Here is a 22984-nt window from a genome sequence, read left to right as displayed (position 1 = left end):
ACAATGGATAGGGTTAGATACGAAAAATCCGATTTTATTATTGCGATTTACTAAATAATGGATAAGATATATCAAATTTACTGGATTTCTTATCATATCATATCTGATTCTACCCTCACTAAAAATCCAGACGACCAAATACAACCTTAAAGAATATGCCATATTCTTCTTCATCCTCATGAAAATAATATCGAATTTCTTAGTCATGTCATGTCTACATTATTTTGGTTGTTATTTTCTAACCTTGTGAGGTGATGGTATTGCCTATCTTACGAAATGTTTGGATACATCATTTATTCGCCTACCTTGCGATACGGATAATTGCATAATCAGAATGTATCCACTAAATAAAGAAACAGAGATCTAGAGATTAAAAGTCAGTAAAGAAAGATGAGGATGATGATTCTTCTTGCTATTTCTGTATTTATACTACCATGTTCGTATATGCACTTTCCTCCTATTTCACACGCAATGAAATTATTGGCCTTCATGACCTTTCGTCTTTATGGTGCTTATTTAGGTTGAGTTTCTTTATTTGACCCGCCCCCATAAATTACAAAAGTGCAAGAATCGATACATTTTCCCCATGTTTGAAAGTATATATCCAGAATTTCGAACCAAATAAAGCAAGTATATTTCTAGAATTCCGCGCGTGAAAATGCAAATCACCATTGATCCTTGTCAGTAAATTTCATGATCCACTACTAATTGAATTTTCATCGGCAACTGCCCGAGTTATCGCCACTTCCCTTAAAGTACTTGATTGTATTAACTCAATTTTATAGATCACTAATATTTGCTTGTGTAATTTAACAATGTATCGAAGTAACTAACATCCATAGGCAATTAACACCCATTATTTTGAATCCATTTAACAACTGTCATATGATTGGTTTTAAAATTACTAGCTATTCCAAACACTTACGATATATTTACTTGCAAAAGTTCCCATCGAATTTAATGTTCCAACCTTCTACCAAAAATTACCAATATTAATGCGAGCGAACTACCAGCTCATCGAATTTAATGTTCCTACCTCGTACAAAATATTACCAATATTAATGCGAGCGACCTACCAACGCTTCGTGAATTGACCTACCATCTAATTTTGACTTTACTTGCTCTTATTTAATTTGAGTTAGCCACGGTCAATAAAATTGTTAAAAAGTCACTACATAGTTCAACAATTTGTCAATGATGATGTCCGCCCGTTGAAGTAATCAACTCTTCCAACAAACGGATTCTTATGAAAATGCAGAACATAATTTATTCGGCTGCTCTATTTGTAATCACCAGCCCTACGATACCGTCACCGTCAATTTAAACCGTATCGTCAGGGAAATGAAATTATTGTCGAAGATCATTCAACTCATCCAGGGAGCTCCAGCTAAAGATTTAAGCAATTCTCACAATTGTTCCTTGGCATAGCCCAAAAAGGAAAAGAGGTCAGCACACAATTATTTCTGAGACCTCCATTAATATCTGATTCGTGGGGCTATGCTAACATCAGGAACATCCAAGTAACTACTGCACATGCACGTTGTCCAATATCATTTCTAGATCATGGGGATATCAAAGCATCCACCATATAAACAACTACCTAAATTTTCTTTTTTCCTTATCAACATGTCTGGTGAAGTCGAAATGCACAAACATCCTATCCACAGGGAGAAAATCAACGGATCAAGATGTAACAGTGGCACCTGGAGGGCCGGGGTGTACGACATTATTAGATAAACGGTGCTATAAACATGGCAAACACGATGCACGGGGGTTTCTTCTTCGCTATCTTGCATGCTCAAGCTGGGGGAGCAACGGCCAATTTCCCCACCACAAAAGATTCCTGCCACTGGAACTCCAGGAAAGTTCTCCACAAATGGTGAGCTATCGACGTTGACATCATTGAAAAACGATTCTCCACGGCCAAAGGAAGAGAAAATGAAACCTCCGAAAACCCAGGGTTTGCCAGCACTCACAACGACATTCCCCATTTTATCAGAGCAATCAGAATCACTCCCCAGATTCAAACTTCTCAGGCACGCTGAGACTTTATGGCATGAGACAAGGGCAGCTGCAGGATCAGAATAGTAAAACTGGAAACTATCTCCGCTTTCAATACCAGACCCCTCGACACGAAGGTATTCAACACCCCTGTCAAAAATTCAAGAATAGTCCTGAATAAGGAGGATAAAATGTAGTTTCACTTGAAAAAGCCAAAGGTAAAGCTTGGGAAGGGTTGTCCAACCAAACAGGCAATAAATTTACAAGTTGCAAAACTTTAACGGCTGGTCATTCACATTCACATGATTGTTGCATGCCTGAAGCAGGCAAAAATTGATGCCATGTTTAAACTTAATTCCAACTGAATAAGTAAAACAATGATAGGTGAAGTCAACATATATCCTAAGCTCACCGGACTTTGAAAACTTCTGACATTTATTTTATGCCATTAAACTGAAAGATGAGATATAGAGTCATAATCCCATCAAAAATCTTGAACTTTTCTGTGTGGCACACCAATGGCTCAAACTTTTTTCGTCTCAGCAAAATCACCAAACTTGAAATAGTGACCCAGAGTACCTTCCATTAAACTTTCATCCATAATGGCCCTTAAAAATATGATGCAGCATTGTCCCCGCATGCTGCCACGTCCGATTCTCAATTATCATTATGGACAGAACTGTGATAGAAAGTATCTTTGGGTCACTAGTACAAGTTTGGGGGTATTGGTGAGACAAGCAAAAGTTTAGGGTGCTTTACCAAAAAATAGAAAAATGAAAGTTTAGGGTGTTCAAATAATTAAGAATCAAACCATATTTTCATCTAATAGCTTAAGCTTGTATAACAATTGGCAGTGGTCTCACAAAATCTCATATTGAATCAGAGTTGGAGGTCCAGAGTTCGAATATTTCCGGGCTCTATTTGCCTTCCCAAAAAACTAGACTAAGCATGAGGGGCACTGTTGGAATAATGAATTAAACTACATCTTCGTCTAACAGCTTAAGCTTTTAGAATAGTTGGCAGTGGCCCCACAAAATCTCACATAGGGTATTGATGTCCTCTGCAGAAAACTTCAGGAATATTGGTGAGATTTTCCCTGATATATAATAGGTTAAATATATTTCATCCTAATCCCCCACCACAATGTTATTCTAGCAGCCAAATCCAAAATATAGGAACTGAAATCACTAGAACAGACTCAACTCAGATTCATTTAATTATAAATTACCAAATTGCAAATAGAATCTTTCTTTGTTATAATGAAGATCTACTAGAGCTAATATCACTAAGTCAATATTGAGATATAGACAGTGCAAGAAAAGCTCCAAAGATTTAGTTTCAAGTGGAAAGTAGAAAAAGTATGACAAAAATCAACGAATGATTGCCCTCTGTGTCCAACCTCACACCAGAAAACCAACCATGGAAATATATAATTCAACATAGAGACAAGGGTAAAGAACCTTCATAACTCACCCCATCACACCGTGAAATGACAAGAATGACATCAACTTTGCCTTCTCTGCCCCAACTTCATATATCCTTCTTTTAGTTACTCCAATGTACACGTCAGGGTACTCAACACGGTTTTCGAGCTGCCCCATAGTAAAACAGAGGCAATAGAAAGATTACTATAAGTTGGTAATAGTGAGTTTTAATCCAGATTATTTAGTAGCTCAAACTTACGCACGTAACATGACGCGAAACTTCATAACTAAAAATATGGAGGATAGAAAGATCATACAACATCAGATCTTTATATAACTGCCACACATGATAAGTCCATCAAGGTCATTGGTTGTTTGATAAGGGAATTTCAATAAGCCTTCTTATTGCTACTGAAAATCATGACCAGAAACTTCTAAAGGAGTGAATGATGCATGGTTCTGAATTAACACTCACCAGATTAGCCGATACAAGTTTCCCTATTTCCATGATATTCCAATTAAACTACAATTTGTGAAACAGATCTTCCTGGCAAAACATGACCACTGGATTTGATCTCGACCATAAAATGAAGAGGGTCGAATGGATTGCAGAAGGCCTTGAATTTAAGATTTGTCTTCTCATGTAAATGACCGCAAAAAATCTCTAACGTGCAGAACAAACTTTTGAACTGATCAAGGAGCTACTCATTCGTGACAACTGTGCAGAAAGTTCTACAGTTCCTTACAAAGTGTTTTAGTCCACTAAGGAAATACATGAGCTTATCATAACCATTTATTCCCAAGACAAACAATCTTTCATGGTCACAACCCTCGAGTGATCTCAGATTCATTAAACTCTTGTGAAATATAATGCCGCGGTTTAAAGCATATTAACACCCTTTTCATATGGAGGATCCATATAAGTGGAGCAACTCTCAAGTGACTCTCAGGGAATACTTGGCAAAACATGATTCCCTGTAGAAATTGGACTAACTCATCCCTCAGATGGACGACTGTGCAGAAAGTTCTTCAGTCCCTCACAAGTGGTTTCAGTCCACTAAGGAAATACAGGAGCTTATCATAACCATTTACCCAAGACAAATGATCTTTCACGGTCACAACCCTCAAGTGACTCTCAGATTCACTAAACTCTTGTGAAATAAAATGCCATGCTTTAAAGCACTTTGACAACCTTTTGATTTGGAGGATCCACATAAGTGGAGCAACTCTCAAATGACTCTCAGAGAATACTTGGTTAAACAAGATTCTCTGTCTAAATTGGACTAAGTCATCCCTCATCATGGAAGGAACACCAGAAAAGGAACTCAAGTTCATCACTCTGTTACCAAGGATCCAACTTTTAAGTGGACAAACAGGATCTAAGGACAGTACAGCAGTGAGAAGATTAACAAAGGAAACAGGTAGCATTATCAACTGGATGAAACATGAGTGACAAGAAATCATCAATCATTACTCGAAAACTCTGTTAAAAGAGAAGGTGCAAATTTGGGAAGCTCCAAAACTGGGTCAAGTGTTTGAGACTAACATTGACATTATCAAATCTGCAAGTTCTAATGGTAAACTTTGGTCTCATACCTCATCTCTAATGTCATTCAGAATTCCTTCACCATCAAGAATTTCCTCCTGACCTTCTCGCCTAGCAGTGAGCAAAGTACAGCAATCACCAACTTTAACAGAAGCTGCCCTGTGCCTTAGACCTATAGCTGACAATCCATCCGATACTGCCACATGAAACTTAATATCACCTAACCCTGCTCATGCAACCAAGCCATGTAGGAAATCAAACGTTAGCTGGAATAAATCAAAAGGAGATCATTATAAGGGCGGACTAAATGACAGAAGGTAAGTGCAAGAAACAGCAAGAGTGAACAAGATTTTTTATTTTTATTATTTTGTTTGGGCGGCCAGGGGTGTTTGGGGTTGAAGCATTTAAAATAGGGCAGATATCTAAAACAAGCAAATAAGAAAGGGTCAAACAATAGAAGTATCCATTTTATTGACACAAAAAGACAAAGGTAAAGCAAAAAAGTTATAAAATATTGGGAGCATTTTAAAGCAAGAAAAGCTGTATAACTTGATTCCCAGTGCACATGCAGGATCCTGTCTGAATGGGTCATACAAGAAAGACACGAAGGACTAAAAGCAATCGGAACACAATACAATAAAACCAGAAGACTAGTGCTAGAAACAGCAAGACTGACTGAACATTGAGAGAGAGAGAGAGAGAGAGAGAGAGAGAGAGAGAGAGAGAGAGAGAGAGCATGAAAGATTAGAGAAGGAATTCTTGCCAGAGATACAATCAGGAAAACAACCTGAAGAATAATGGAAGGGAAAAACAAAAGCATTGTGAATAATCAAGAAATTTCAGACAAGCATGTAGAATTTAGAGTCTTATGAAGTGTACTTCCTTTCCTCCATGAGTTCCTGTTTTCATGCTTCTATTTTTTGAAATAAATATGGAAATACATCAACAGAAGGAGCGAAACCAAATTCAAATTATCACCAATTGCAGTAGACAATTACTCTTGGATTCATTTGCAACAAAATAAAGGAATTTAAGAATGAATCACAAGCACAGACCAAGGTGGCTGTGTATTGCTGAAACTGAAACAATACGTATATAAATAACAATTACCAGGGCATTTGTGTCTATCTTTGGCAAACACAAGTGCAACGGCACTAATGGTATATTGCTGTTGCCCAATCGCAGAGATGTATCTGGAATTGTCCACACTTCTGTACTGAAAAGTGCCTTTCTCGTCACCAACTATCGCAGCTTCCAAAGGCATTGCATAATCTGCAATGCACAATTATGTAAGATGTGCTTGTTCATGAGGCCACAAGAGCCAATGCCAACTGCAGAAATTTGATCACGGTTGTAAGAAGATGAACAAAATGAGCTACAATGATGATAATGCCTAACTGATGTACTTGTTCTTTTAGACTGTAAACCCAACCATATTAACCAAACAAAAGCGCATGCACCGAGTATGGTGAATCAAGAGAAGCAACTGCTCTTTCCAACAGAGGTTTGTAACTAAGAAATCATATTTTCTCTAACTTTGAGCTTCAAAATGGTGGCCAAAATCAATTTTTTTCACCATATGAGATTCTGTTAATTATGAGCCAAATTTGCTTGAAGACCAGTCTTTCATTCTTAGCTGAGAAACGTCATGATTTTGACAGGAGGAATCAATTTTAAGTCTGGTCTTTTTCCAATAACAATTTCACAGTCCAGATCTCCTCTGTAGATAGTTATAAAGCCCATATGCTAGTAAGACTCAACTTCAAAAGCATTAAATAAAAGCCCATTATGCAAGATGAAGTGCACTTTTACCAACAGTATTCTGATAACTTAAACAGCAAAATTTTCATCTGTTCAGGTCCTAGTCTTGGACTTTTGATGTCTTGATCAAGGTCTTCATCTACTCACTTTGCTAATGGATATGGCTTCTCCATGAGTAGCATTCAGCCACATAAGTAAGCTACAACCCTCTCTCTCCCTCGCTCTCTCCCCCTCCCTCTCTCCCTCTCTCCCTCCCTCCTTCCCTCCCTCACTCCCTCCAACCCCCCCCTCTCTCTCTCTCTCTCCCCCTCCCCTCCCCCAAAAAAGAAAACAAACACCTCATATTCACTGATGAGCACTCTTGGGTTCAGGTCTAACTTGGTTAGTATCATGAGACTTCGAGTTGCAATTTTGTATTGCTAAAGACTCAAACTAACTGAATCGAATCTATCCTACACTTAAAATTAGTGCTGTTGGAACCCAGGAGCCTGAGAATACTTCTATAAGATGTCAATAGCACATTTTAAGGGGCCATCTATGCTGTTTATAAGACATGTATCTGTACATAAAGCATAAACTATTCTCTTATGGCATATTTTCATGCGTTAAAACATCTGACTTTTTTTTCCCCCAATGAAATGTTATTGTTCAATTTCACCAACCCCAAGTGATTCAGGAGATGGTTTTATTTTTGACAGCCTAGCTGCTAACTCCTGTGAGAAGCATTGGGCAAAAAATGGATGAAATCAACAGCCTTTTTTACTCAGCTGTAATTTACCCCTTACCTTGTTATCTCTCATCCTAAAATATAGATCCATTCTTCCGAATGATGGAAGAAAATCAAGGATAAAAAGGACTATTTCCACTTCCATCTACCTATCTAAGAGAATGGGAAGAATTAACCAACCTAGTTTCTCAGCAGCAGATTTGATCTCGGCAGCTCCATCCTGCAAGATCATTGTAACATGTCAACTAAGGCATCCAAGAGAAACGAATTTTCTCTTATATGAAAAGGAAAAGAATGTAAAACAGGTGACCAGGGGACATACTCCAAACATAATAACTCCAACTGGTGTTGAGCACCCTGACACAGCAACTGAGTATTCCATCATATCCGTTATGAACTTGTCAACCATTAACCTGTCCTGTTAGCAGCAAGAAATTTCTACCTTAAACCTTATCTATGATATTTTGTGTACCAGGCTTTGAACTAAAGAAAATTTGAAGTTCCACTGACGACAAGTGGCATAAATTAGACCAGATCTCACCATTTTATCCAGTGGCACCTGCAATAGATACTAATCCAGCACAATGACATAAAAGGATTCATATAACCGACCCATTTAGTGGGGTAAGGCTTAATCTGGGTTGTCGCAGCATCAATTGGTCATGGCCCAAAGACTTGAGGGTCAACATTCAATGACAATTGCTATATATAGAGAAAATTTGTACGCAAATATAAGTCCAGGATCTCTTTACCTCATTTGCTTCCTCCAGATGCAGCAGCGGGACAACATCAACCTTCAATCCTGGTACAAAACCCACGGTCAGGATAATACCCCGTTCAGCATTGTCAGAATCTTCATTGTTGTAGGAGGAACCAACATCATCAATACCTCCTTCAACCTGCAATATTTTGGTTCCACAAAAGGGCCCAAATAGAAAAACAGAAAAGGCAATATTCTTAAAAACCTCTTCAGAAAGATTCCTCACCCATCAATTTTTGTGTTTGTCTTAATTTACGTTTTTTAAGAATATCTCTTACGGGAAATAATACATAGGCAGGATCTAACCTCTTTGACTTGATTGGTAAGAGCATCTACTCCAATAATTCCACTGTCAGCAGATATTACTAGAGGTGTTCTAGCTCCCAATTTTTGACCAATCTGGACCATGAATACTTTGATAAATCAAATGGCAACAGGTCAATGGACTGGAACAAATTGAAAGACGAAATTGAATAAATATTACTGAAAGGCCTTTCATCAATATTCATACGTATTGAAGAGCGTCCGTCATATTAACGTTATTTCCGACATTGACAATGGCAAAATGTGGGCAAATTGGCTCAGACAAAACCTTATCGACAACCTCCTGCAAAGCAATCTGCAAAATAAAAGAAGAAATCCATAGCTCAGTAGAACTACAAACTAGCTATCAGGTGAAATAATTGCACCAAGACTTTACGAAAAGGAGGAATAAATGCTAGAGAAGGCAATGCGAGCTCAACCCGACAGTAATGAATGAAGAAAAGCAGCCCACTTATTTGGATAATCTCCCTTACTAACAAATGATCACGTTCTAGACCAAAACACAGAAGCTGTCACCATCAATGAGTATCTTTAGAATTTTGTTCTCAAAAATCAGAACCATAATACTGATTCTCCAGAATTGCAAATTAACTGTGACAACATAAGCTGAACCCATCAGGTCCTGGTAATGAAAAGGAAAATGAGTTTCAGTTCAGCTCCTAGTCCAGCACAACATAAAACCCTAGCTCAGCATTGCGCTCTCAGAAGCTTCGAGGTCGCAAATCTGCAGCTAGCCCATGGAGCATTAATAAAGTCAGTTGGCCACTAGCAAATGGTTCAGTTCACCAGTGAAAAATCTGTATACCCTTCACGAGTGCCATAAAGTTGCCATCTGCACGAGAAGGATGATATGTAACAGGGATAGGACACTAAATAGCATCCAAGGCTGGCATTTCAAGTGGTATCATCTCTACAATTCCTTCATCTGCGAACTCACACATACACCAGCAATCTCCCACTGCTGAAAGCGCGCGAACGCACACTCCCTCTGTGAACCACTCGGTGTCAGACGCAGCACAGCGATTCATAGTCTATATTCGTCCTACCTGAGCTTATATAATCTAATTGGCAAAGATTTCATGAGAATTTCTGCCTGGGGACCAGACCAACCCGAGAACGCATTATGCCGAAAACCTAACAGTGAAATCGAAGAGAAAGACCACCCCATTCCCACCCCCCAAAACGCTGACACCCACCGACTCGAGAGAGGCGAACGGAAGGAAAGAGAGCTCGCCGGTTCGGCTGATCTACCTGAGCGCAAGGGTTGAGCGAGAGAGCAGACGCGAGCTTTGGCCGCGAAAGGATCCGCTTGCAGACCCCGTGCCACGACCTGCTGACGCACGCCGCCGACGCGAAGGTCGCCGCCGGCAGCCGCCGCAGGACGCTCTCGAGGACGTCCTCGCCGACGGAGCCGAACCCGCCGAAGGAGAAGGAGGACCGGCCGCCGCCACCGCCGCCAACGCCGCCGCCGGGGCGGAGGAGCTTGTCCTTCGGGGAATCCCCCATTGCGCGCCGAGATCGCGAGCCGCACTCCCAGGGACTGGAGCTCCGCTCTTCTTATACGAGCGACACGAGACGTGCTTCAGTTACGGTTAAAATTCCAGATATTTTATTTAGAAATTATTTTTGATTAAATAAAGATATCGCTTTCGTGACGGCACACGTGTCGCGCCGCGATGTGCGGCTTGCGTTTTTCGACCGGTCGACCACCTACCCGATTCTGTCCGTATCTGACATTTTCTCCCCGATTTTATTTTCCCTTCTTCTTTTGCCTCTCTGTCGAAAAACATTTGCGGAAAGTGGCGTGGGCGGACCAATTACTTATCAGATTCAAATCGTTTACCGGCGAAATTGAGCAATTAATCTACAGAACCTTTGACCTCTGCTCCGAGATTCCGTTGAAACCGCCCACAGTCGTGAATCAGGTCGAGTCGAAGATAATACGGCTTAATTTTGTGAAGAAACGAAGAACAGAGAAAACAAAGAACAGAGAACAGAGAACACAAGATGAAGAGGGAGGATTTCTTTTATTCTTCAATCAATGAGAACCAAACTCATACATTCAACTGAGAGCTTCGCTTTTCTCCACACTTTCAATCTATTCTCTCCTCTATAGTTTTATATACAAGGAAGATGTGAAGAAACAAATCAACCGACTCAACACCGGTTTAACAACTTCGGTTTTACATAAAACAGACTTAACTGCTCTAATGAATTATGACACGTGTATTTACTTTTGTTTTAAGTCTTCCTGCAAACACGTGTGATGAGCAGACTCTCTCTTCAAATGTTTCTTCGTTTCACATGCATTGCCACAGATACAGTCTTCTTCAAGTCAGCTTCTTTAACATCCCCCCGCAAATTGGGAGGGGGTAAATATCCCAAGCCCAATTTGGTTCGAAGACTAAAATGTAGGTAGCGAGGTAAAGATTTTGTAAAAATATCTGCAAGTTGACGAGCACTCGGGAATATAAGAGACAATCAAGGATCCGAAGCAACCTTTTCACGGACAAAATGAAAATCTACTTCAATATGCTTTGTGCGAGCATGTAGAACAGGGTTAAGTGAGAGAGCAATAGCTGACTTGTTGTCACGAAGAGAGATGTTGGAGCAGATAAGCCAATGCCGATGTCTCGAAGGACAAAACTAACCCATGTAAGATCACCCGTTGCTCGAGGCTAAGGCGCGATATTCAGCCTTCCGTCGATGAACGAGAGGCGTAGATTGCCGTTTTGCTGACCAAGAAATGAGATTAGAGCCAAGATATGTACAAAAACCAGTAGTAGATCGCCCGGTAGTACTACATCCCGCCCAATCCGCATCAGCAAAACCATACAAATGCATGAAGCTATTGGAATGAATGGTTAGTCCAAGAGTAATGATGCCTTTCACGTATCGAAGAACTCTTTTGAGCTTGTGAAAATCACCTAATGTAGGCTGCTTTTTGCATCTTTTGACAAAGAGAAGATTAGTGGCATAAGCAATATCTGGACGAGTTATAGTGAGATACTGAAGTCCACCCACAAGACTTCGATACTCAAGGGGATGCTGCAATAGGATATCATCAGTTATGATGGCTGCAGGTCGTAATGAAAGAGGAGTAGAAACAGGTCTGCAATCTTTCATATTAGCTCAAGTAAGTAAATCAAGAGCATATTTGGTCTGAGAAAGAAATAAATCTTGTGTGGTTTGTTTAACCTCAATTCCCAAAAAATAATGCAAAGAAGACCAAGATCCTTCATATGAAATTGAAGGCTTAGTAGATGAATTAAGTTGGAAAGTAAGTGAGGTGAACTTCCAAAGGAGCACAATATCATCTACATAGAGCAATAACAAGATGGTGTCCGAGCCATGGTGAAAAACAAATAATGAAGGATCCGTGGTGCCGCAAGAAAACCCATTTTCAAGAAGAAAGATACCGAATTTATCAAACCATGCTCGAGGTGCTTGACGAAGACCATACAAGGATTTCTTAAGCAGACATACATGATGAGGCTTCGAGGGTGAATAAAACCGGTGGCCGCCGCATATACACTGTTTCATTTAAAGTGCCATGCAGAAGGCATTCTTAACATCAAGTGATGGATTGGCCAATGCTTTGTCACCGCCACGGAAAGAATAATTCGAATAGTAGCATGTTTAATGACAAAGGGGCTGAAGGTCTCGTAAAATCAATACCTTCTTCTTGATGAAACCCTTAGCTACTAATCTTGCTTTAAGTCTATCAAGCTTACCATCTGCGAGTAAGTTTAGTCTTAAACACCCACTTGCACCGATAACATTCATGTGATCGGTTTGAGGTACTAATTCCCATGTCTGGTTTGTGTATAAGGCATCCATTTCATCTTGCATTGCTTGATACCATCCTCTCGTCGCAAAGGTGCATTTGACTTTTTGGTTCGAGAGGAACTTTATACTCGGCCAAGCATGCATATTTAGGATTAGGTTTGACTATTCCAGATTTTAATCTGGTTTGCATAGGATGAATAGACATAATACCTTGTGTATTGTCTGAAGAACTGCTTTGTGGTTGATCAGTATTAACCTCTGTCAATGTTGGCATAGAAGACACTTGTTCCTCAGTATGCACTTGTAGTAATTCAGTAGAGTGTATATTTTCTGAAGAACTACTTTGTACTTGATCAGTATCAACCTCTGGCAATGTTGGCATAGAACCTATTGGTTCCTCAGTATGCATTTGTGATGCATGAATGTGAGAGTTCTGTATTAATCCAGTATCTTGCAAATACCCCATCTGTTCATTGGACATAGACTGAACTTGACCTGTAGTTATAGAGTCTAGAAATGTTACTCCATTTATCCACTGTTTGTACCTTGATGATACTCAGTTGGTAGTTGACTGGTGAAGGGAAAAACTGATTCATCAAACACCACATGACGACTTACATAGATATGTCCATTAGTAGGTAGAAGACATCGATATCCTTTATGTTTTTCACTATATCCCAAAAAAATACATATAAGAGACCTTGGATCAAGCTTATGCTGTGCATATGGTCTCGAGACAGGGGATAACAAGCACATCCAAAGACCCTTAAATGTGTATAGCTTGGTTTTTGTTGATACAATTTTCGTAGGGTGAATCCATATGGAGCTTTGAAGCGGGAAGCAGATTAATGATGTAATTTGCTGTAATGAAAGCATCTACCCAGAATTTTAAGGGTACTTTGGCATGATACAGCATTGCTAGTCCTAGCTCCACCACATGTCGATGTTTTCTTTCGAATAGACCATTCGTTCGTGTATAGGGACAGGAAATGTGTTGTTTAATTCCACATTGTTGTAGATAATTTTGAACTTTGTTGCTGGTGAACTCACCTCCTCCATCACACCGAAAGATTTTTATCTTATGATCAAACCGATTCTCGACTTGCTTTTGAAAGGATAAAGATGTCATAGAATTCGACTGCTTTCATTGGATACAGACCAACGTATCGAGAGAAATCATCCACAAAATGACATAATATCGAAATTTTTGAAAGGATTGAACTGGTGAGGGTCCCCAAACATCACAATGTATCTTTTCTAGAGGAGTATTAGATGTATAGTCTGACATAGGAAAGGGTAAGGCTGAACTCTTAGCAATCTGGCAACTACTACATAGGCCTTGAGTTCTTGAATTACATTGAATTAGGTGCCGACTCAAGAGATACTTCATTGTTCTTAAACCGGTATGTGCGCCTCTCGATGCCATAAGTCTTCTCCTACTTCTTTTTGAATTTGAGTGAAGAAAACTTCTTTGACTTTAGGATCAACTTGATATAGTCCCTTGACTTTGCTTCCTAGCCTCTTTGTTGTATTGTTGCAGTTGTCCTTCAGATATACCCCATGTTTGTCAAAAATAAAAGCACAGGGATAATCATCTATTAACTTTGAAACAGACAGTAGGTTTTTCTTTATTTCTGGTACTAGCAAAACATCATTTAGTGGTAATGAGCTAGTTGTAGTATGCAATAAGCCATCACCAACACAGGAGATTGATAAACAGGAACCGTCTCCTATCATAACAGTATCAGTACCATTATATAAAGAACAGTATTGAAGCATACCAGAGTGCTTGATGATATGAGCTGAGGCTCCTGTATCTAGATACCATTCAGTGCCATGTGAGTCTTCAATATGCATTGCTGCTAGTGCAGTTGGTATTTCATCCGCTTGATATGAATTATCAAAGCGATACCAGCATCGAAGTGCTGTATGACCTGGCCTTTTACAGATTTGGCATTCTAATGGACTATTACTTGCTATTTTCACATTCTGCATATTCTGACCAGATGCTACACTTTGTAGTGGATAAGACTTAGTGGCTTGATACTTTTGGGAAGAATTTACATATGGTCTCGAACCCTTGTCCATAGTTAGACCAGTTGTGTGACAACTTGTTAACCTGATCTTCTTGATTTAGATTCGGGTTATTCATCCTGTAGTGTTGATTTCTTCCTGTTTCAACATAGTCATTACCATGATTTCTAATATTCACTGCACGTCCCCTGCCATAACCATATCCACCTCGACTATTTCCTCTTTGATTTCTGAAGTTAGAGTTTTGCACAATTCCAGCCGACTTTCTTTGGCCATAGTAGGCTAGATTAGGATTATATTGATTCACGTAATATGTCCGTAGCCCGGTTTCAAACCTTTCGAGCCGAGATATAACCTCATCATAATCCGGTTGAGGTTTTAAGCAATACATTGTTGTTCGAAGCTTTCATATTCGAACCTAATCCCTCGAGAACACCAAACATCTTGGTTATCTCATCAACAGGTTTCCCAATGGCATTAAGTTGATCACAAATAGACTTAAACTCTCGAAGATACACATTCAACGATCTATCTCTTTTCTGACATGCTTGCAATTTTCCCCTAAGTTCGAATTCTTTTGCTACCGACGTGTAAACCGATGAAGAAGAGTCGCCATACCTCATATGATGTCTCTAGCCCAATGATCAAGCTTAAGATGTTCTCGACATCTTTGCTCCACTTATCCAAGATGAAATTAGCTGATCGGTCTTCATCCAATCTGTATGATCAGGATTCACCACTTCTGTTTCACTTCCTTCAATCTCAATCTGCATCATTTGAGCTGGTGGTGGTGTTTCGCCATTGATGAATCCAAAAGATCCCGACCGCGCAGAACCTATGAAATTGCGCTTGCCAAAGCAGAAAATTATCTTCAGCTAGTTTTATTGTAACAAAGTTTGCTATATTGACATGAATTGGAAATGGATACTTCGTATCCTTGCCGCCATTCCGTATTTTAAACTCTTGAAAATACGATTTCTCGACTACTCTTCAAACAGAAACCAGATTCTGTTCTTGATCTTCTTACTATCTTCTGGATCACACGAACTTTACAGGATTTCGAACAACATAGCAGAGAAATCCGGAGCTCTCAGGAAAGCTCTAATACCATGTGAAGAAACGAAGAACGGAGAAAACAAAGAACAGAGAACAGAGAACACAAGATGAAGAGGGAGGATTTCTTTTATTCTTCAATCAATGAGAACCAAACTCATACATTCAACTGAGAGCTTCGCTTTTCTCCACACTTTCAATCTATTCTCTCCTCTATAGTTTTATATACAAGGAAGATGTGAAGAAACAAATCAACCGACTCAACACCGGTTTAACAACTTCGGTTTTACATAAAACAGACTTAACTGCTCTAATGAATTATGACACGTGTATTTACTTTTGTTTTAAGTCTTCCAGCTCTGCAAACACGTGTGATGAGCAGACTCTCTCTTCAAATGTTTCTTCGTTTCACATGCATTGCCACAGATACAGTCTTCTTCAAGTCAGCTTCTTTAACAAATTTGACCCGATCCATTTCTCTGCAATATGTAATATGAATCTCATAACTCCTCTCGCACTCGATAGTGTAAACTTATGTTGCAAAAACACCGTCATGTTTAATCAAATCCAAGAAAATTCATATTAAAGCTGAGGTGAAAAAGTAAGAAAACGAAGAGAAAGTTATAGAGGTGGATTGGATCTTAATAAATTATAAATTTATGCAACACTTGTATTATTTTGAGTTTTATCATTATAAATCAATTTATGATCAATTTACTGAACATAATTAATTCATATAATAATCAAGATGATCAAATATGAGTTAAGAAATTAATATATAAATAATTTGTCTTTGTGACCTAAGATTTCACACAAGATATAAGTTATGCTTAGCGTTCGTTAGCTTCAATCACCGACGGAAAATCGGCTACCATTTCTCATGCCTTGCTAGTCTAGCAGCCAAGTTCAAGGCCTTTGCCTCTACTTGCAAGGGAGATGAAGCATAAAATTTCCTTTGTTGTTGCTATGAGAAACCGACCATTGGAGTACCTTGCAAGGAAGATTTGCAATACCTAACTCTAAACGAGAGTGGGGATGCAGGAGTTCAAATTGGACACGATCCTGAAAAAAGGAGCATGGATTGTGAACCCTCCGTCTGAAAATGTGGAAAACATGTCAAACAATTACGACTACATTAACCACAAGTGGCTTAATGCAACGAAGGATTCTCGTTCGGTCGCATCCTAACCTTTTTGCCGACACGGCCGACTCATCAATGGTGGTTAGCAAAGATAATCAGACACGTTCTGTACTTTTCGCAATTATTGATGGAAAAAAAGAATTGCCCAACGTGGCTATTTTTATGCTTATTAATTAATGCGAAAATTGATGGAAAGAGCATATGAAATGCCTGCTTCCATTGAGCCAGCCTCCTCTTTTTTTTTTTCTTTTTTAAATATTGTCTCCTGAAATTCTAATTCTTCTTGGTTTTTGCAACTCGATTTACATAATTATCGAAAGAGATATATACATTAAAAAAGAAAAAAAAAAAGTGAAGCACCTGTCCGGCAGGTTGAACGTCGTTGTCTCAAAAGCGCTGGCGAGCCACCTTGAAGACTTCGAAAGAACGAAGGACAGGTTGGAAATCCTCAGCGAATTTGATTCGGAAATTTTAATGTTGACTCTCCTGAGCAATTCTCTTTGACCAGCTAGTCATACTCTATCCAGCTGTAATTTAGTACCATTGATGTCGCCTAGTCGCCATTAGTTATAGTTTTGATCAAGAGCCCATCCTTTTATTTATCCAGTGGTCGATGAAAGCCTAATTGCTTATCCACTTTTTAGTGTTCTTGTTTTTCCTCATTTCTTATGCAAAACATATGATTTCCTAATTTTAGGCGTATTTATTTCGTGAAAATAAATAATTTGGAAAATACTTTACTAAATATAACCATTTGTATTATTTACAAAAATGATGGTATGAAATATATTTTATTCATTCATGAAAATATATAAACATAAATTATTATCGTTTTTTCATTAATTAATTACTTCATGTGATAGAATTTATCATTTTCTTGAAAATATTTCCGTAACACGTCCAACTCCCTTAACATCACATCAATCTCCTGGCATAGCGTTAATCGCCACGTCAGCTTCACTTTGTCGCAATCCGGAGGAAGATTAGATGGACCTCGCTGAAAAATAATTAAAGTTCAGGACTCGATATCGGGCAAATCCCAAGTTCAAGGACTAGATCGATAAAAGTACATAGCTTCAAGGACCCAAATGTGCAACTTTTTTTCACCCCATCGCTTGCTTCTAATCTGAAATCTATCAGTACGGACCAACGTGGATATCAAGTCGCTAAAACGACCCTAAACTTTTTACTTATTTTTCCATGCACAGGACATGGCCGAACATCAACTGCACTAATGTCCCGAAGATGATGCTGCTGCTGCTGAAGTCGAAGGTGACGACGGAGGAGATTCGAGACGGATGTAGTCGTACATGATCCCCTGGAACGGGCTGCTGCTCCGCGGTTGCGTGAGGAAGACGATGTTGTCGCCTTCGCTAAGCAAAGTCCCCTTGATGTCCACACTGTACAGCCAGTAGAGCCCGTGGATCCCGTGCCTCGCTATCGAGTTGTCCCTCCCGATCAATCCGGTCGAGAACACCGGGTTCGACTTCGGGTTATTTACCCGGACCTGTCGAGACAGTGCGGTCGCATTAGTTATTTCTTCTTGAATTAACGTTTGTAATGGAAAGTATTCATCCTCTTTTCCTGTTCTTTCTTATTGATGATGGTGAGTTTGTGCAGATGTACCTGTAACTCGGAGAGTGTGGCAGATGCGAGCGCTATCCGGAGCTTGTAAACGCCATTTTTGTCCACGTTCGCAAGGGCGAACTTGATCTGCCATGTGGTGCCCAGATAGGTTTTATCATCCTTCTTCCTGGAAAAAGGAAAAAACAGAATCTTGAAAAATTGATTGAGAATGTGCAGGCTGCAGAATTGTTTTGAAAGTGCAACATGATGTTCTTAATAAGCTCTAGGAGTCTGGTAAATGCACCAATTTTATTGGAAGAGGATGTGTTACCTAGTAACCTGAGCAAAGAACCAATCCTTGGAGTAGTCGCTAGTGCCGACAGTGTAAACCAAATCTCCGTCGGGATACAACTCGGCATATCTTTCCCAGAGTCCATATTGCCTGAACCTGTTAGTGAAATTACTTTAAATCATGTCATAATTTAATCGAAACCTCTGTCATCTTATCAGGCATTCGCCTGATTTATCGAGAAAGCCATGCACAAATCATGCAGAAACCGGAGAAAAAGCTCGCCGTGTGAAGTAAATGATTTGTGCATGGATCCAATCTCATTGGGTTAATTAGCATTCACAGTTCATTTACAAAGCTCAAGAGTAATGTCTAACAGAAGTGATATCCTAGTTCATATTTGCTGATGAATGTAAATCTGACCTGTCAGGATGGTTGACATAGAGCTTGTTGATGTAGTTGGGGTTGGGATCAGGCACGTAGAATTCCGCTGCAGAGCGGTCAGGGATGCCGATTTCCCACATCGTTGGCCCGTCTCTTGGGGGCTTGTATATGAGATCGCCCACATCCATGTTGCTGCCTGCACATACATGGATGGCAAATCACATCTGACAAACCAAAGTTTGGTTACAAAAGTTCAAGAGGAATTGGAAAGTGAAGGAGGCACCTGGCATTATGGAGATTGGAACGCCATACTTGTAATCGCCGATGCATCGAGGGACCCATGCGTAGAGATTGTAGTCACCGGGCCGTGCATTGTTGATGGAGAAATACCCGTCCTCGTCCGCTGTAGTCCAGAATTGGTAGAGCTAGATTCAAGACCACAAATTGACTCCTGTTAAAACTGTGCTTTTGAAGCCAATAGAAACAATCTACTAGAGCTGAGATCAAAGCATACAGCTAGAGAAACAATCTGTCCTTTTGAGGGTTGGTCTTAATGTAAATGTTATAGTCACTAATCATAGGTAATGTCTTTAGTTCAGAAGAGCAATCTGAATAATTAGTGAAAGAAGCAAAGCCTAAGACAGACCTTGCATTCGCGTTGCCACGACCCAACATCGCCCGGTGGAGCTAACCCGACGTAGGCACCGTTTGCGGATACATAGTCGTCACTGACGTACCTATGGAGGCATCCATTTTCCCCTCATGAGCAGATAGTAAATATCATGCGATAATGCTGGAGCAATCCCAAATGATGCCTGAACCTGATTCTCTTTCTGCTTTTTCTTTCGGTAGTCTGACCCTCAAATGAAATGGAAGTCACAAAGTTCTATGCTCTCTCTCACTTATGAATCCGAAAATTGTTTCAGCACAAGCAATGATTCTATCAGGCGAATTTGCAATGGTTCGACAGAGAAAGCTAGCAGTTTTTCTTTGATCAGGAAGATAATTAAGAGGAGAAATATTACATGATATGGTTCAGCATACGTACCGGTCAGAGACTAATAATCTGCCACGGACATTGCCTCGTTGGTCTGAGGGGGGAAAATCTTCTGAAGCCAAAAAACTGTAAGGCCAACTCTCTACTTCCACCATCATCTGAGAAAGAAAGAGCAAGAACAAAATTCCAACGTGCATGTTGCAAACATCAGTATGTAGTTAGATATCCAGGAGTTCAAGGGGAAAGGAAGGAGAGAAACCTGTGATTTAGCACCCTCCCAGAGAAAAAGAGGATCAACAGGATCAGAGACAGAGTTGAAGTAGAGAAACACAGGGCCGAACACTTTCTTCCACTCCTCTCCAGCCTGGAACTTCGGCACTAGATCATCTCCCGTGTAATGGGCGCTCAGAAACACCTATAGTTCACATAAATCTCTCCATCATACTGTCAATACCTAAGATATGGTTCTCAGGATATCAGATGAAAAAAGTTTGAAAAATCACCAGCAAGGGATGCCAGATGAATGAGTAAGAGTTACTGAGTAAATACCATCAAGCAAAAGACTCGCTGCTCTACTCATTAAGAGAAAGGAAAGACGATCATTAAGAAAGAAGATGGATTGGCACTAGGTACGCCACCGAATACGACGTATTCTCTCACATTTTTGTGCGCCGGTGTCGATTTGGTCCGTCGAACCATTCATAAAACAAGTATGCACGATAATGTTAATTAGGTCATGGGCTGATGCAGCATACCGCTAGGGTGGTGGGGCCGACGTGAGAGGTGAGGTTCTGCTTGACGGGCCCGCCGGTTCGGAACTCATTGCTGGGAGTAATTAGCCAGAATCCCACCGGCGGATCGCTGCAGATCCAACCGTGCACCTTGCTGTCTTTGTTGTCGCATGAATATTGGTATTTGTCGTCCACCTATTCCATTAGTTGTGCACAAGGATGGTCCATTACTTTTTTGGCCAAAGAGAAAAAGGAAGTATTTTAATCCAGCCACATGAGCCGATGTGATAGACAAAATCAATTATAGTAAAAAAAAAAAATACAGGAATTTGCGTCCTCTTATAATGAAATATGATTCACTTGATGTTTTTGAATATATTATAGAACTAGCTGTAGTCTATCTTTCAGACGGAGATTGTACCACCAGAAAAGGCATATCGGTTTAAACACAACATGTTCTCCATATTTAAATATGTAGTTTCTGTTGATCAATTAGGGCAAAAGGGTAAGAACTCGACAAAAACCTAATAGATTATCAATATAAGAGCTAGTTAACATGCCTCCCCTTTGAGCTCAGGTTCGATCGGATCGACGAGCAAGACGGCTTCAGGGTAAGCGAGAGGTTGGCCTCGTGGTGGCGTACGGTCGTCCGGAAGGGGCAGGTTCCTTTGCCTATTGTCAGCCATTGCCATGTAATGGAACCTACAATTCCCCTCCCATGCAAAAAAACAACATGGTCGATATCGACAGACATTTTCTTAGATTGTGGAAGAAATGTTGCAAGTCAGAAAATTGTAATGCATATGTGCCTTGTTCGCTTGATTACTTGTCTTTCCTAAGCTTGAAAGCGATCCTCGTTTCGCCAAGGCTGAAGCCTGGCCAGTCCTTCAAGTGCTCGTAGATGGCGTAAGAGTAGAAGCCCGAGCTACCACGCAGCATTATAAACCTAAAATGCGTCGCCATAGAACTCTTTCAAATCACGTTTAGAATATGTGAATATCAATCAACATGAACACAGATGAACGATAACGTATAGGGTTGCGATTCATGTGTGTGACCTTTTATCAATGTTGAGGGGAACCAGCTTGCCTTCAAGGGAGGGATCATAAGTTCTTGTGAACGAGAGCTCCACCTGGTCGTCACTTTGTACTACCACACTAAAACTTGTTCCTTTAATCCTGCATTTGAAATCTCAGTTCTTGAATATATGGCTGAAAAAATTCAAACTTATTATTATCTATGACAATTTGCAATCAAAGAATGTATGTGCTGGACAAGCGAGAAGTGACTAATGTGATCGATGAAAAATACAAATCTCGAATTGCTGAAGCTTCATATATCGGGAATTGAGTCGTTGGGGAATGGGTCACGATCACTTACACGTCAAATATCCCTGTGGAACTTCCTGGTGCATTCCATACAAGATCCCAATATCTGCAAAATCAAGGAGAACTTCAAAAGATTCAGTCAATCAAGCTATTACAGAAAAGGTATTTATATACATTGAGGATCATTTTATTGAATGATATGTATGCAGAAAAGATTGCTGGAGGTACTAGATACATGTGCATAACATTATTATTTTGGAAATCTGTAAATATACATCTACAGATATAAAGCTTTACCCTCTGTTGGACTCATCGTTGAGAACTTCAAGTAGATTGTCAATGCCATTATATCGAATGCCAGTCACAATGCCCTCGGGCTTTGACAGAGTCACCTGGACGATGCCATTGTCCATCACCACCTGCCACATTCAAGTTTCAGCAAACGGACATCAGAGTTTCTGTTTTCTAAAGCCAAAGGAAATGGAGGAAAATGAAACAAACGACAACGATAGAATACTACATGGCGATCTTGAATATGCAATTGCACTGCCGAGGATGTCATCTTGAATTCGTCTTCCAAACACATGCAATTGCAGGGTGCAATTGCTATCTCTCTCTCTATATATATATATGGCCAGCTCTAGAATAAGCTAAGTGGACCGCCACAATGGTGGGGATTGCTGGGGACTTGACTTTACTTAGACTGCAGATTATGCATTCATGTGCACTTTCTGAATGTCACTTAGTGGGCTGATCCAATCTCTCTTTACTTGGTCGCCACCATCAGCTTTGGTGTAGGAGGTACACAAGCGTGCAAGAGTCGCCAAGAAATAATAATGAATAAAAAAAGCAATTTACTTCAAGATGCATCGACCTGAACAGTAAATAAACAGAGATGCACAAATGACTGACGATAAGTAAATTAAGGTATGCCATGTTGCTCGATCTCGTGCGGGCTATGTCACTTTCGCTGATCTTATTGAGTTGGGATGAATTTGTGATTGAGCGACAAGCACCTTCAAAATGTCTCCACCCAACTAGATGCAAGCACCTTTCCGAGGCAGACTTGGCTGCAATATCCAAATCACAGGAGATGACAGAGGGAAAAGAAGGGTTCTTTGACCCGGAG

General features: G+C 40.0%; 2 protein-coding genes and 1 long non-coding RNA gene across 3 annotated transcripts; 1 reads left to right on the top strand and 2 right to left on the bottom strand.

The window, feature by feature from the left end:
* Positions 1-1350: 1350 nt before the first annotated feature.
* Positions 1351-10091, bottom strand: LOC104448041 (F-box/LRR-repeat protein At5g63520). The gene is made up of 10 exons (XM_010061813.3): positions 9795-10091; positions 8731-8838; positions 8526-8618; positions 8212-8358; positions 7782-7877; positions 7640-7679; positions 6082-6243; positions 5022-5197; positions 3475-3593; positions 1351-2151 (listed from the first exon to the last, which is right to left on the bottom strand). Exons 1-10 carry the CDS (start codon positions 10047-10049, stop codon positions 1557-1559), a joined length of 1791 nt encoding a protein of 596 aa, XP_010060115.2. The 5' UTR covers positions 10050-10091; the 3' UTR covers positions 1351-1556.
* A 7459-nt stretch (positions 10092-17550) lies between these two features.
* Positions 17551-22921, bottom strand: LOC104448042 (rhamnogalacturonate lyase). The gene is made up of 15 exons (XM_010061814.3): positions 22376-22921; positions 22153-22274; positions 21908-21961; positions 21586-21705; positions 21354-21473; positions 21088-21229; positions 20552-20722; positions 20056-20211; positions 19848-19954; positions 19446-19536; positions 19083-19224; positions 18839-18995; positions 18458-18574; positions 18187-18313; positions 17551-18067 (listed from the first exon to the last, which is right to left on the bottom strand). Exons 1-15 carry the CDS (start codon positions 22439-22441, stop codon positions 17792-17794), a joined length of 1968 nt encoding a protein of 655 aa, XP_010060116.2. The 5' UTR covers positions 22442-22921; the 3' UTR covers positions 17551-17791.
* Positions 17938-18772, top strand: LOC120294834. The gene is made up of 2 exons (XR_005552173.1): positions 17938-18078; positions 18181-18772. It is a non-coding gene; the product is annotated as an uncharacterized LOC120294834 (long non-coding RNA).
* Positions 22922-22984: the final 63 nt, after the last annotated feature.

Source organism: Eucalyptus grandis, chromosome 6 (genome assembly GCF_016545825.1).
Source record: "Eucalyptus grandis isolate ANBG69807.140 chromosome 6, ASM1654582v1, whole genome shotgun sequence".
In the NCBI taxonomy this organism is placed as follows: domain Eukaryota; kingdom Viridiplantae; phylum Streptophyta; class Magnoliopsida; order Myrtales; family Myrtaceae; genus Eucalyptus; species Eucalyptus grandis.
Note: the sequence above shows the minus strand (reverse complement) of the source record. Positions and strands in the feature narration are given on the sequence as shown.

Coding starts and splice junctions, on each gene's coding strand:
- LOC104448041 (XM_010061813.3), bottom strand. CDS start 10,049: ATGGGGGATTCCCCGAAGGACAAGCTCCTCCGCCCCGGCGGCGGCGTT. Junction 8,619..8,730: donor TGACGGACGCTCTTCAATAC/GTATGAATATTG, acceptor TTCATGGTCCAG/ATTGGTCAAAAATTGGGAGC. Junction 7,680..7,781: donor TTGGAGTTATTATGTTTGGA/GTATGTCCCCTG, acceptor ATGATCTTGCAG/GATGGAGCTGCCGAGATCAA.
- LOC104448042 (XM_010061814.3), bottom strand. CDS start 22,441: ATGTGTTTGGAAGACGAATTCAAGATGACATCCTCGGCAGTGCAATTG. Junction 19,955..20,055: donor GGGAGGGTGCTAAATCACAG/GTTTCTCTCCTT, acceptor TTTCTTTCTCAG/ATGATGGTGGAAGTAGAGAG. Junction 19,537..19,847: donor AGATTATTAGTCTCTGACCG/GTACGTATGCTG, acceptor ATGCCTCCATAG/GTACGTCAGTGACGACTATG.